General features: G+C 47.7%; 1 protein-coding gene across 5 annotated transcripts in view; it reads right to left on the bottom strand.

Annotated features, from left to right (window-relative positions):
* LOC101469427 (glutamate receptor ionotropic, delta-1) overlaps positions 1 to 15,034 on the bottom strand; it is a 594,275-nt gene that overhangs the window by 28,503 nt on the left and 550,738 nt on the right. For all 5 annotated transcript variants that reach the window (XM_076887763.1, XM_076887764.1, XM_076887765.1 and 2 more), the window contains 5 exons: positions 13,383 to 13,505; positions 12,999 to 13,073; positions 12,574 to 12,913; positions 11,776 to 11,914; positions 1,820 to 2,015 (listed from right to left, as the gene is read on the bottom strand). In XM_076887763.1, the coding sequence (XP_076743878.1) occupies positions 1,820 to 2,015; positions 11,776 to 11,914; positions 12,574 to 12,913; positions 12,999 to 13,073; positions 13,383 to 13,505 (873 nt within the window). The remainder of the gene's footprint in view (positions 1 to 1,819; positions 2,016 to 11,775; positions 11,915 to 12,573; positions 12,914 to 12,998; positions 13,074 to 13,382; positions 13,506 to 15,034) is intronic.

The following is a 15,034-nucleotide window of genomic DNA, read 5'->3' as shown; positions in this document are numbered from 1 at the left end:
TCTATGAGAAATGTCAAAGACAACTCAGTTTGACAGGAAAAACGTTCGTTTGTTTTTCCAGCTCAGATCCAGGATTTGACAAACGGGGACCGGATGGGAGCCAAAAGCGCTCCAGATCATTCAGTCCCTGCGGTCACCTCAGTTCATGGAAAGCTTCGGAGTCGACACTGATCAAAGCTGAGGACGTCCTGGTTATGAAGAGTCATGTATGAGGTCGTCTTACAGTTTGCACTGGTGCCTAAAAGTCCTGTGACTGCAGCTTCTGGATGTGAGTCTCAAGCAGCGTGTGGGAGGAAGCAGTCGACAATAGCAATAAAACTGATTAGAGAGTGTGTGTGTGTGTGTGTGTGTGTGTGTGTGTGTGTGTGTGTGTGTGTGTGAGAGAGACTGTGGGGAGAAACCGTCAAAGAATCTGTGGGGATGTTTATCATGCAAATGGCTGAATAATGGATGCGCTCGGAGACGATTTGTCTTTGACGCTAATTTGTCATCGGCTTTTTGGGAGATCTATGAGCACAACAGTGTAGAGCAGAGAAACACCACCTCTCTCACACACACACACACACACACACACACACACACACACACACACACACACACACACACACACACACACACACACACTAATTGGGATATTGTGAAACTGCTGTTGAAATTAAGTAATGGGTAAACAGAGGAGTGTCTTTGCATGCGGCCTGCTGGGAATAACGCAGGAGGAGCGTGTGCTTCTGTTTTCACCATTATTGATATGCGTGCATCAATATAACACACAAATGGTGTTCTTGGAGGAACGAGTGCTGCAGGGTTTACTGCAAAAAAGGGGAAATAGCATGAAAGAGTTCAGCTGCTCAGCCCTTCATTAGAAAGGGGGAAACTTTGAGCACGACTTCCTGTTACTTTTACCTGGAGGTTGGGACTGCGCTCTGGAGAGGACGCGGACCCCTCCAATCTGAAGTTGCCCCTGATGAGAAGTGCAGATGTGAGTATACGTGTATCACCTCTGCTCGAGGGACGGACCCCGACTGCCATTTGTGCTTCTACCAAACAACAGGTCGGAGCACTCGGCCTTCCTCGGGCCCCTGAGGGGAGAGTGTCCTATTAAGAGACTCCACTGTCCTGCAGTGAGACCTGCAGGGCTGTGACTGGGAGGAACAGCCTGTCAGATCTGAAGCTGAGTGTTGGTCTGTTATTTGTCCATAACAAGCATCACACCAAGCACATGTGACACGAGCAAAGCCCACTTTGTAATCCCTTCATCCGATCTGTGGCCTCTTTGGACACTCAGCAAAGAGAGGCGCTTTCAGCTTGAGTTAAAACAGGTGGGGTAGGATGCTGGGACCATCTGGATCTGGTCTCCCAGAGAAACCGGGGACATTTGGTCCAGTTAGCAGCTACAGCTGCCCGTGGCACTATGGACCTGTCCATCAAAGAGGCAAACGTAACAGGAACGCCCCCTTATTTCCCACAGACCCACCTGTCTGGCTGGATAAGGATTTTTACAGGATACACTTCAGGTTATCCAGGTTTGTGTTTCCTCCCAGGCTCAAGATTTCACATGTCAGGTGAATATTGTAACTACTACAGCAAGCCAGTGTTGAACACAGCTGTTCTCAGCTGACTCGGACATTTGATCTGGGTTTTCATTGGAGGCCGCTGGTGTTTGACCCCTGCTCTCCCACTAACTCTGCATGCTTCCACTGCACGTCAGTGATTTATGAGATATTTATTTTTGCTGCATCTGCAGGCCAAACCATGGATGTTAGAACCAAAGCTGATGATTTTACTCTATTACAATCACACACCAGCACCTCTGCGGTACCTTGCGTATTCCCTCTGACGGGCTGGACACGGAGTAATCCATGCCGTTGTTCTTGCTGATGGTCCTCCACAGCTCTGAGTAGGTGCTGTCCTGCTCCAGAGGGTTGGTGCCTTTGTTCCTGAAGTAGTCGTAGACCGCCGAGTCCCTCACAGTGCCGTAGTCCACGTCGATCTGCCTCGCCAGGTCCTGGAAAGACCTGGAGGACAGAAATGGAAGGGTTGTTAAAAACAAACTAGGTGAAGGTAAGAGGTGAAGCACAGGTGAAGGACATTAGACTGGAGGAGGCTCGTGTAGGGCCATCTGAGGCTCAGTGCACACGTCCAGTTTGCAGCCGTGACCTCAGTCATACAGCAGTCGGAGAGTCCAAAGTAATTACCGATCATAATCATTCACATGTTGTCATGTCATTATATTGTTTGCTTATGCTCATCTCTTCATACCTTTCTAAAGTCTGTCTCTGTGTTTTCTTTCTACAGTGTGACAAATTAACTGGAAGTGTATGGATGTCTCCAGACGCCTGGTGTGACGGTGAACTGATTTCAGTGTTTTACAGGTTTGTGGAGACGTGGAGCCTGTGGACACTGAAGAGGTGGGAGACTGGTTGTAATCAAGGACACCGCGAGAAGAGCTGATTCGTTCTTCCATCGCCTTCAGGTGTTTGAGCGGCTCGCAGTTTCTGTCATTTTAATAAGTACAAACAGAGCTCCACATAGTTCAACGGGAACACAAAGACAATTTTAAATCTGCATCAGCAAACCTATGACAAAGAATTCAAACGGAACGCTAAACTTCAGGATGAGGTCCAAAGAGATGTTGTTGCAAGTGAAGGAGGCCTAAAGACCTAAAAGACCACAGGATCCTCTGAACTAAACCTTCACCAAGTCAAACACACTCTCAAAGAGTTCAGAGTCCTTACAAATGGAAATACAGAGTTTACAATGAGGAACACGAAGACATCTGAGAGAAGCAGCCCAGGTCCAGACAGGTGGAACCAAGATCACCAGAATGATGGGACGAGAAAGGCACAGAGAAAGACAGAAAATCTCAGGATCTGAAGTTTACCACATCATCTACCAAACATGGAGGAGGTAGTATGACAGTATGGAGCCCAAACATGTCCCTGATGTCATATCACTGGTTTGCATCAGGTTGGGACCTTTGTAGTTTCTGCTTCACTTGGTAATTTCTTTATGTTTGTATTTATTTTTTCTGTCGAAATATTGTGAAACATGAAAACGTTTTCCAGAGCCACCCAGTGGGCCAAACTGGAGTCTTTGCACGGCTGATTCCAGCCCCTGGGCCTTATGTTTGACATACCTGCTGTAAGCCAGTCGGTTTACTAATGTTTCCATCATAAGACTTCAAAGGGAGGCTCGGTCTGAAGGTGCTGCAGCTAACCTAATGTGGTCCAAACTGAAACAGCTCGATGGCAGACGAGTGTTCGGAGGTTCCCCGCCAGGCTAAAAATACTTTAAACACACTTTCTGCTCAGATGCAGTCACACACTAATTTGTCTGTTTTTGCTTTGTTAAAGTCTGTGAATCGATGTGTTTTGTTCTCTGGAGGAGTCGTCTCGCGCCAACAAGGCCTCGCGCTTCTTTGTTCCTGCTGCGATTGATTCCATCGTGTTGGTTCTGTAATTATGTTTAAACAGTAATGTGTGGAATAAACAGAGGTCAGTGTGGGTCATTGCTGGGACCCCCGCTCCTCCCTGCAGGCTGGGATCTGAGACCACTTCAGACCAAAGAGCGTTGTTTTAAACGAACCGACAGGAAACCGCAGTCTGACGAGTGCGCTCGGTTAAAGTGCCGGCCTCTTCAGCGAGGGGTCAGTGTGTCACCCAGCCGGTGTAAAAGGTGATTTCTGACCTGTGGAGCTGAAGTTATGTCCTGTATTTACACCTTCTTATTTTATGTACAAGTGGGCGGGAGTTTCACTTCCACTTGAAATCTGAGAAACATCCTTCCCTCGTCTGCAGCTTTGGTCCGGACGCCCATAATGTTACTGTAAATCTGACATTTGTCACTTTCTGCTTGAATGTGTCATGTTCGTTCATATTCTTTAAATGTAACCTCATGCTGGCTCCTCCGTGGCTGATTTAATACGTTTTGGTTTTTAACATACAATCTGACTTAAATGAAATGCTCTTATTGTGAGCAATTTAAAGTAGATTGTTGAGCTCAACACAAAAATTTGCTTCAATTTTATTTATGCAGCACCAAATCACAACAACAGTCACCTCACAGTGCTCTCTATTGTAAGTTAGAGATCGTAACACAGAGAAAACCTCAACAATCAGACGGCCACCTGTGAACAAGCACTTTGGCGACAGTGGGAAGGAAAAACTCCGTTTTCACAGGAAGAAGATCGGGCAGAACCAGGCTCAGGGAGGGAGATGGGACAAAGCCAGCCAACTCATAAGGACTCAGGACAAACAACCAATCAGACGGCAGTGACACTAAACTAATCTGAATAAAGAAGTTTTATTTCAGCTTTGAGGCATTTTCTGCACCGGCTTCATCTCCGAGGCCTCAGTATTGATGACAAAGTTGGAGATGAATCGACGGTTTTAAAATGAAGTCTTCTTTATGTTGTGAGTGTGTACTGACCGTTTGGCTTCAGCTTCACACAGCCTGTGGAAATGAAAGTAAATAAAGTCCTGCTGCACATATCAATAATAAATACTCGGATATGACCGGCGGGCGTGAGCATTCACTGTTGTTGTTTGGACCGAAGCAGACGCCGTCTGAGTGAAGGTGAAGTAAACGTTTCCTGAAAGGCAGCGTTTATGATTCGCTGTGCGGTTCGAGGCGTCAACGAGCTAAAAGGGAAACCTGACTTTGTTAAACGATATTTATCATTATTATATTTTACTTTCTGTTCCTCGTAACTGTTAATGTCCTGATCTATATTTATAAACAGAGCCTGCTGAGCCTTTGAAATAATAAATCCTTCACAGACACGCGTCGTAAATCTGAGCGAGGACGCGCGTTCACGCGTCGCTGCGTCCACACGCGCAGCTGCGGGCTTGATGTTTGTCGCTCTGAGAGGAGACCGCTCTGTTGTCTGAGGAGATTTTAAAGGAAGTCTGCATCACGTGCAAATCTGCGAGTGTCAGTAAAAGCAACATTTCAGCATTTAGGCGTCACGCTGTTCAATGAGCCGCCTGTCACGGAGTGACGCCGCCGGCCTGCTGATGGAAATGTCAGCGGGGATTTGATTCCCGGATGATTAAAGACAGAAGAGGGCGGAGCTGAGCTGATATTAATGGCTGTTTTGAACCTTCAGACAGGAAGTGAGAGATAACGCTCCGCACGCACCGCCCAGATAAACGGCGACGTACCTGAGCTGTGCATTTGTGCCGAGCGTGTGTGTGTGTGTGTGTGTGTGTGCAGTGAAGACAAGCTAAACTCCTAAACAGAGTGAGGAGCTGCAGGACTGCTCTTGAACTTCTGGAGTAGCTTTCAACTACTCGCAGTGCAGAAGAATCCAGATTCACTTTTTCTCTGACTGAAGTGAGCCGTTTTACTTCCTGTCTCTTTAAGGACCCCGCCCCTTCCTAAAAGCCCACTTTCTCTTGATTGGCCAGTTTGCTGTGGCCTGCTGAGGGGCCGTCTTCGGTGTTGATGAGCTGCTCGTTTTGTACTGGAAGCCAGATGTGTTGTACGTGTGATGAAGTGCACACACTTCCTGTCAGCACGATGGTTTAACTGGGAACTTTTTCCTGACGTTGTATCAAAATCCTTTGAAATAAAAACTGATTTGAATAAAAATCTGCTTCACTTCAAATGAGTAACGAGAGATTTCAAAGCAGTGATTTCTCCAGTTGTCTAACAGCATTGTGCCACATTAAAGATGACTACAGCTCTCTAAACAATGATTTCAGGCAGGACTGGCTGTGAGTTAAACCTGAATTTTGGACTTTCAGGATTGATCTCCGGATGCAAAGTGAAGGTCGGCCACTGTGAACACCCCGCAGTCCTCCTGCAAAGCCTTCAGACGTCCTGATTAGTGTTTCATCTTCAGTAGCCGTGGCAGCACGGACCCCCGTGTGATCGCCGCCTCGCTCCAGCAGCTAATCGCTGTTCTGATCTGATTGGCTCCGATCGAGCTCGTCCACCTCTGATTGTGTTGTTCGGCCGTGAATGCAGAGCAGCATTAATGGCCACTCCGGATGCCGAACGCTCTAAAGGGAAACGGAGCTGCTGAACAACAAGGGCTCGGAGCAGTTGGGTCTTTGAACCTGAAACCCGGGCAGAGCCGCACACAGAGGCGCGATGATGGCCGGTGACGATATAAAAAGAGGCTCCGGACTTTGATGTCGGACCACTCGGGTTTTATCGAGGTGAAGACGACAACAAAAAAAGAGAGAAAAATGAAATATTGCTTTTGATCTGATGCCTGCGGCGCTGGGTGGGAGGCAAACACTCGCCAACGCCGTTGACACCGCTCACGCTTCAGCACTCGAGTGTTTTTGGGTTTCAGTGAGAAAAAAAACACATTATCACTGCGGTACAAAGAGCCCGAGTGGAGGCCTCATACCTGACTCCAGTCAGAGAAAAAGGTCGTGATTCTCAGCCTGAGCCCTCCGGGTCGGGGTGCTGATCCAGGGAGCTGAACGAGCTGGACGGTGAAGTCGTTGACTTAGCGGCCGGTCTGCGAGTTGGGGTTCATCACACTCTGACACACCCTGATACTAAAAAGTATTTACAACATGAGGAAAGTTGTACTTTTGAATATGAAGAGCTGCTCCAGGCTTCTCTTTATGAACTCCAATTTTATTTAAATTTAAATCTGAATTGTGAAGCGAACGAGGTGAAATATCCTGGAGGATCAAACTCAGGCGCAGACTGTTCAACACGCCGTGTCTGCTCAGGCGGGCGGATTTCTTCTGAGTGTGCGGCTCCTGTAAGCGAACACACTCCTGATCTATAAGCCGTCGCTGACCGATCCCATCTCTGCACATTTGCAGAAAAACGTCTGAATCAAAGTCAAATATTTCCCACTTTTGCGACTCTTCTTGTTTTTCCAGGTTGTTTCTGGAAACGAGAGTTTCTGACCCTGTGACGGGTTCGTGTTTGCCTGTTTGTTCAAACAACATGAGTCACGGTGAGCCCTGCTCGCCTGGAACATTAAATTACCGTCAGTCGGTTCGCTGCAATGAAGGGGGTCAGCTTTATCTGTCCAGCTTAAAAGCTGCTCATTAGATGTCTGCAGGAAATTTATTGAGCTGTGCAAAAGTTCTCAGAAAGGTTAAAGAGGCCGAGCAGAAGTTTGAGGAGGTGGAAATCGTTGTTATCACTCAGAGCAGCTTGGTTCCTTTTGGTCATGAAACAAAGACTTCAGTGAATTTTGGTGATGCTCTGTGAACTCAGGACAGTTTATTTCTGTATTTTTGATGTTTGTTTTCTTCACAGATCACAAGCAGTGTGTGCTGAACTCTGCAGCGGAGAAAGTGCCAGAGATGCCACAAACTGCAGTTCCTCGAATGTCCACTGGAGGCTCACTCCAGCCCTGAGTCTGTTTTGTTCTCTGTGGTTAATTTTTTCCATGACTCACCTGTTTAAACTGTATTAAAGCCTAAAGTTGGCATCATTAGGGGCGTGGCCTCAGAGCAGACCAAGGACACGCTGGAGGAGGCGGCTCAGGACCAAGACCTGGTCCCGGATGAGCTGAAGACAATGCTCAGACTCCAGTGGGTTTCCAAACTGACCCGTGTGAGTCAGTGGTCTCCTTCATGCTTTGAACCTTTTACTGCGGTTTCCTGTTGAGGTTTCTTCTAAACAGCCTTTTTTTAATTTCCTGCCTCATATTTGGTGAACGTGACGGACGAGTTACTGGATCAGCTCGAGCTCCCGTGTTCGCCCAGAGGAGTCCGCAGCTATCGTTGCATTTCTTGCGTAACACACTTCACAAACCAAACTGAGTATTTTTTTTAGTGCTGAGGATTTAAGTATTTATGCAAATCACACGTGAACTTTCAACATCTCCAAACTTTCCCTCTCCTCGGCTTTTGGACGAGTTGCAAGATCCGCCAGCGCTCCTCGCCACGAGGTCAGCGCGTTCTTCGTCAACAGCGAGAGTGTTAAATGTGAAAAAGACTGAAGCGGCGAGGCAGCCGGCGCTGGTTAGACGGGCTTTTTTTTGCAGTGCATTAAATACTTGAACTCAGCCGCTGCAGCGTGGCTCCTTCATGAAGAAATATTCAAGCCGAGAGCCGTTTCAGCAGCGCAGGCGAGCCTCTCGATCCATCTGCAGATCAGCTGCACCTTCACACCCTCCTCTCTCGGGGTTTGTTAAATCAGAGAGGATGAGCAGCCCGTCTCCAGCCTCCCACAGCACTGATGTAAATCAGTTTCTTTAGTTCCCTCCTTAAGGTTAAGAATCGGCGGGAGAAGCTCCCGAGGTCGGCCGAGCAATTAACACGGTGCTGCAGAGGAGCGGCGGCCACGTTCAGCCGAGTCAGGCGTCTCTTTAAGAGCCGAGCTTCCCGTGGACGGAAAACGCTGTGCTCGCTGCTAATTAGCCGCCGCAGAGCCGACGAGGTCACTCAGTTACAGTTTTACAGAACTGGTCTTTAGATGTTATAATTTATTCAGCAGAAACTCCAACGTGTTTATCGGCGTAATGAGGAAACAGCTTTAATTAAGTATCCACAAATTTGCTTAATGTCTGGTCTCTGTTTTTCAAACCGTTGCAGTGACGGCTCCACGCCACATCAGCTCACAGAGACTGTATTTAAAAGATGGACAGAGCCATGTGACGTCACTCCTATTAGCAGTTTGCCCTCCACTGTGTGTCGTCCACAGTTGGTTTCGTTGTACATGTTCAGTACAATAAAAGGCTACTCTATTCTACTCTATTCTACTCTATTTGAAACTGTATGTCACAAATGAGGAGCAGATGAAGAAAGTGAAGAAGCAGCCTGTGTTCGAGCCAAGTCTCTGTGTGCACGTGGTCTTATAGTGGTAAATGGTTAACAGGCTGCTAGTTACAGCTTTTCTCTCTAAGTGTGCTTTTTGTTATTGGTGTGCCTTCTTCAACCAATCACGCACGAGCCCATAACGGCCTCGTCTAACATCGTGCATGCACTCACGCTCCGATGGACGCAGCATGCAGACTGCAGTAGATGGGCATTGAACCACTGACCTTCTGACTGCTGTAGCTCAAGAACCACAGTTGCTCACTAACTTTCAAAAGATTGCAGCAATTAGTTGTTCTGCAACGCACGAATCCCCGACCCAGCAATCAATCAATACGAGCAGATCCACAGCGCTACGATGTCCCTGCGTCGAGGCAGGATTCTGATTTAGAGGCGTTCAGTCATAATCCCGCAGATGTTAGCTTTGGATGGGAGGCTTCTGTCCTGTGCAGTAAAGCAGTGGTGTGGACAGTGTCTGATACTCTGAATCAGGACGTACCGTTGCAGGAACAGCTGCAGCTGCAAGTCTCTAAAACCCTGAACCCTATAAATGTACTCTTACTGGACAGAGCTCAGCCTGACCTCTGAGATCATAAAGACTGAGTGAACTTCCTCCAGCTGCAGAGTCCTTGCTCCCTATTTATCATCTGAGCACTGATCCCGACAAAGTGCTGCTGTGTGTCGGAGAACCGGACACACAGAACTTTCTGCTCTCATGTGTCGCTTTCTACAGTTTGGGTTTTAGTTATAGTTTCATTTTTGCGTGAGACCCAGAAACTTGTGTTTGAGTTGGAGTTTCTTTCCTGGATCTGGATTGGCTCCACCTCTGCTAACATCTGGCTGTAATCTGCTCAGAACGCTTGGAACAATCCTGCTAACAACCAGACAACGAAAAAATTCACATAACGTCACTGGTGGAGATGAAAAACATCAAGATCCAAAGTGTTGATGAAAATCTTTTGTACAGTCATGTTTCGGGAAGGGAAACTCTTGATCGCGTGTGTCGGGCATTAGCATGTTTCTCCGAGGAAGAGCTCGAACCTCTGAGCCAGCGTGCCGTCCACCAGGATTGTTTCATTGTTTACAATATTAGCTCAGTAGGGGTGCAACGATACACAAAATTCACGGTTCGGTTCGATACTTTGGTGTCACGGTTCGATATTTTTTCGATACAAAAAAATGTTCATGCTTTTTTAATTTGTCATTTATTAAAATTATAAATATATATTTTAACTCAAAAGTACAGTTTTTAAATTTAACCCTAACCCTTGTGCGTGTTTTTTATTTTGACAGCGAATGCGCACCTGCGGACCACTTATGTGCAGCCCTGGTTATTTAGCTCGTCATATTGCAGCCACAGAAATTCTTTTGTCCATGAAACCATAAAGCTGCACTTTCTTTTTGCCTTATAGTCTGATTTGTCATAACTTCTCTGTTTTGTGGTAAGCTTTTCTTTGGCTGTCACTTCTTCACCCTGACCTGTCTTATTTGGCTCAGCAGAACTAAAATATATATACTGCTGCTTTTACACACGACTCACATAAGCTCAGCGATTCTCTGCGCGATCAACCTCTCACATGTTTAAGCTGCGGGAGATTTCACTTGTCATGTTTGCATAGTAAGCTAACGATTAATAAGACGATGTCAGAGGAATTGGTGCACAAATTATCATCACTCACAGATCAGTGCTGTCGCTCTCTATACACAGTTCGCACGATTGCAAAGTGAAAGCAAAAAACAAGCGCAAATTCAAACGCGATTTCAATATGTCACATATTGACAGTGGCTCACCGATGCCAATGACATAATTACCCAGCTACATTTCTGAAAGAATGCAAAAGCATTGACCTTTATTTTTCCTACAATAGCCCGACGGGCAGGGAAGAGATAGATTTTTGTAGCCCGACTGAAAAAAATCGCTAGCTCCGGGACGTCGGGCTAGCGATATTGCAAGCCCTGTATCTGATTGAGGAATCACTCATCTTTGAAAAAGAGAGTTTATTACAGAGAAATGTCTCTTTCCAAAATAAAAGCTATACTATCTGCTTCTTCTGGGCTATATTCTCAGCAGCATAAGGAGAATCACGTGCTAACAGCTGTCTAAATGACTCGGCTAAAGTTAGTAGCATGCTTGTTGTTTTTGTCTTTGCACTAGGATGATGTCGGCGTAAATGTGCAGTCATATTCGTTGTGTTCCCACTAGTGCTTTCAGGTTAATCTCGTTGAAATGACCTTAACGCCACAACACGGCAAATCTCCGTTAACGAGCTACCGCCGATCGCCCCGTGCATGGGGCTAGACGGCCAACACGTTAACGAGCTAACTGCGCTAACACACTAGTTCCCACCCATGTAATTGAGCATTGCATGGCACATCCAACATACTGTTTTACTTTAGTCCATGACTCGCTTACCTTCAGGGTCATACGTCACATGAAGACCAAAATAATTCCAAACGCCAGATCTGAATGAGGTTCAATTTGCCTGTTGCAAGGAGAGCTTAACTTCTGTCTCGCTAGCTTGCCCTGCGCTCTTCCTCCTGACTATGCTGTCTGTGTTGAGCGCTCAGTGGATCTGCGCTCGACAGTGCAGCCTAGGCGGAGTAGTCGAACGCAGATTCACTGAGCGCTCAACACAGACAGCATAGTCAGAAGGAAAGTTGATAAAATAAATTACAAATGTTGTATTGTTCGATACATATGCGTACCGAACCGAAAGCACTGTATCGAACGGTTCAATAACGATACGAATATCGTTGCACCCGTATAGCTCAGGTCAGTTCTTCCGTCCCTGATGTCTGAGCTCGCGGAGCTTTAGAAGCAGGTCAGCGTCACCGACCCCGACAGGAAGTGCAGATTGTGGCAGAGCGTGTGATTGGCTGATGGAAGAAACCCATCGCTGTGGCAGGATGCTGTGTGTGTCTGCTCGGAGCGTGCGAATGAAAGATGTATGTTTACAAAGTCCGGAGCTGCAGACAAACACGCACAGCAAGCTGTTCATGTCAGGGCGAGTGTGTGTGTGTGTGTGAACCTCACCGTATAGCGTGATCCATGCGTGACACGGTGAGGTACGCCGCCAGGTTGGCGGTGTACGATGAACAAACTATGAGCGTGAAGAGCCACCAGCTGCCCATGACGATCCTCAGAGCGACCGATCCCACCACACCGTCCCCACCTGCGCACACACACACACACACACACACACACACACACACACACACACACACACAGGTCGTTATTCAGACGTCGGGATTTTCGAGTGTCGAGTGCCCATTTTTAAATCATGCAAGTGTTTGTGCTCACGAGCTGGAGTGGGCGTCAGACCTGCGACCTCTCAGTTGCTCTCGGCAACCAGGAGCCCGCCTGCCACCTGATCCAACCAGCAGGTGAGAGCGGTGCTTCATCACAGCGAGCCGAGAGGCTGCGTCTAATCACACACTGTTAGGCCTAAAAGGTTTCCCAGGCAACCTGCCAGCCCATAATAGATGCAGCTGGATGCATCTGCAGGGAAAGCGTGTGTGTGTGTGTGTGTGTGTGTGTGTGTGTGTGTGCACTGTTTTACGTCCACACTGAGGACATTTCAGGGGCAGAGGTGACGCTCAGAAACGACAGAAGATTTTGGAGCGAGAGGAAGTTTTTTCTGTTACAGAATTCTTGGAAAGTGTTCACAGAGAACTTTTTGGAAAGTCATGACATTTAAAACACTGAGGACAAAGTCACAGTCAAGCATGATGACTGCTCAAATTCCTGAAAGAGGAAAATTGGAACACGGGAACGCCTGCCTGCTCCGAATCGTCCCTAACAGCGTTCCTCTCGATGTCACCTTTCGCTCACCTTGCTGCACGAACGCTCCGTAAACGATCCAGATGGCGCTGTGCAGGGTGCCCGACCCCGCTCCGTTAGCCGGCTGACCGGGAGGTGCATTCTGGGACGAGGAGCGCAGCGCCTGCAGTCTGTTGAGGAGGAATATGAGCACTCCCACCACGGGGATTGCGGCGGCGATGCAGGCCCAGACGGCGAGGTCGAAGGGCGCGAACAGAGAGAAGATGTTGATCTTCTCTTCGGGCTTTCGGAGCAGGATGCCGACGCTGTAGTCCAGGTAGCGCTTGCTGAAATCGACCACGTTCTCCCGTTCTGGCGTGATGGTGATGGCGGACACCGCCAGGTCCGCTCTCTGCAGGGCGAGGGAGAGGAAGGGTTTTCGTTCACGCTCCAAAGTGACCGAGTGTAAGAGAACAGAAAGGTGGTGCAGGCCCTACCTTGTTGATTAGATCGCCAATCATGCCGTTCCACGAGCCGTTGGGAAGCCGACTTCCATATTTACTGTCCGCTACCTGAGAGGAAGGAGAAGAAGAAAATCAGCGAGTTTATTCCAACGTCTCAGAAGCTCGTTTATATCGGCCCGAAAACAAAAGCCTCTCCTCTGCAGATGATCTGCCAGCTGTTTGACAGCTGCTCTGTCAAGAATCTTTGAGATAACAGGAAAGTTGGAGATTATAATCAGTGAAGCTCCTTGAGGCGACTGTTGTTGTGATTTGGTGCTGAATAAATGAAATTAAACGGTATTTTAAATGGTGAGTTTGGAGCTGAGGTGAAGCTGAGTTAGTGCTCAAACCAAATGACAGACTGCTGGTCAGCCCCACCTGGTAGATCTCGTATTTGAAGCCCAGGATCTTGGCGAGGGCGTCCAGGACGTCGATGGAGAAGCCTTTATATCTCTTCGGCTGCCCGAGGATGTTCTCCGCCACCATGACAAAAGGATCCTCCTGCAGTGAGAAAGAGCAGTGAAGAAAAGGGCCGAGCGATGCTGCGCGTTCAACAAACTGCAGCTCCGAGCAAAAACACCGAGAAACAAAGAGCGAGATCAACTTTTGTCAGCCTTTAGAAGGAGAGCGCACAAACGGTGAAAACTCTCCAGCTGAGTTTGACTAGCTGAAAGTTTCATTTCATGCATCTTAGAAATGGACCTAAAAAATGCAAAAATACCCCAAAGCTGAACTTTACTCGGCTCCAGCTGCACTAAAGAGAAAATCTGCTTTGCAAGCCCAGACTGAATATCCACAACAGGGCGATGTGACGCTGCCTTTAATGTGCTGCAACAAGACAACGTTTGTCTTTCTGTTCAAAGCTTTTCAGCCGTTCGATCTCAGATATTAAACAGAATCATCTGGATTCACTTGGTTGTTTTTTAGGCTGCACCAGGTGTCTGCAGGAGAGGACGTGTTCACAGGTAGTATAACTGCACGTTTAGCTATGATGCTAATACAGGGCAGGTCACAATCTACAGTTATTCCCAGAAAGGCGTCGTCTCCTCATCTTCTGAATGACACGAACCTCCATGTTTAATAATCAGGGACTGCGGGGGCTGTTCCCACAGGCCACGCTGAGAGGCTCGCTTTGACTCTGAGCAGAGCCTAAAACAACAGCGTGCTCGGGATAAAGAAGGTTCACAGAGGCACATGCTGTGTTTCTCCGTAGAGAAGCACGGGTGCCGAGTTTGGTGGTTAAAGTGTTGAGGGCAGGTTTCTGGCAGCGCGAGACCTGAAGTGTTGCAGCTGCAGTGGATGAATGGCAGGGTAAAGGTATTAGTCTCGCTCGGTTACACCTGCGTCTCCACGCCGCTGTGCCGGCACGAGAGGAAGTGCTGGAGGAAGCTGCTGCTGGTGTTTCTAATCACAGCGACCTGAGGAGCTGCTTAGACCGAGAAACACGAGCGAGCGCGGAGACTCGAAGCTGATCAAACACCAAACCTAAAAACGTACAAAGCAGTTCTTCTATTGGCTGAGAGCTTTCTGTGGATTCTCTGGGGTTTATTTTGTGCTGATATTTTTGAGACGCAGTTGAACCGACGCTTAAAGGACTGAACTGAAAATGCTGTAATAATAACAACAAGTACAACAACCCTGGAGTGGATCTATCCATCGTAACGCAAGCAGCACGGATGTAAACACGGCGCTGCGATGCTTCACTGTTTATGCTGTTGATTTACTCGCCATGCAGCGCCCGCCCTCCTCTGGATCTCACGCTCTTGGAGCTGCAGGGAGCATCAGTGAATGCTAACAAGAGATATTCAGCTACTGCAGATCTTTATCATGCACAAGGCATCCGAGCACCAAACCTCGGATTCCAACAAATCTCATCTGACCGAGGACACCAAACACTGCTGAAGGAAGGGACGTCTGAAATACCCGATTACTCTGATTACCCTGATTACCCCGATTACCCTGATTACCCCGATTACTCTGATTACCCCGATTACTCTGATTACTCTGATTACCCCGATTACTCTGATTAC

The sequence above is a fragment of the Maylandia zebra genome, linkage group LG8 (assembly GCF_041146795.1).
Source record: "Maylandia zebra isolate NMK-2024a linkage group LG8, Mzebra_GT3a, whole genome shotgun sequence".
Lineage (NCBI taxonomy): Eukaryota > Metazoa > Chordata > Actinopteri > Cichliformes > Cichlidae > Maylandia > Maylandia zebra.
Note: the sequence above shows the minus strand (reverse complement) of the source record. Positions and strands in the feature narration are given on the sequence as shown.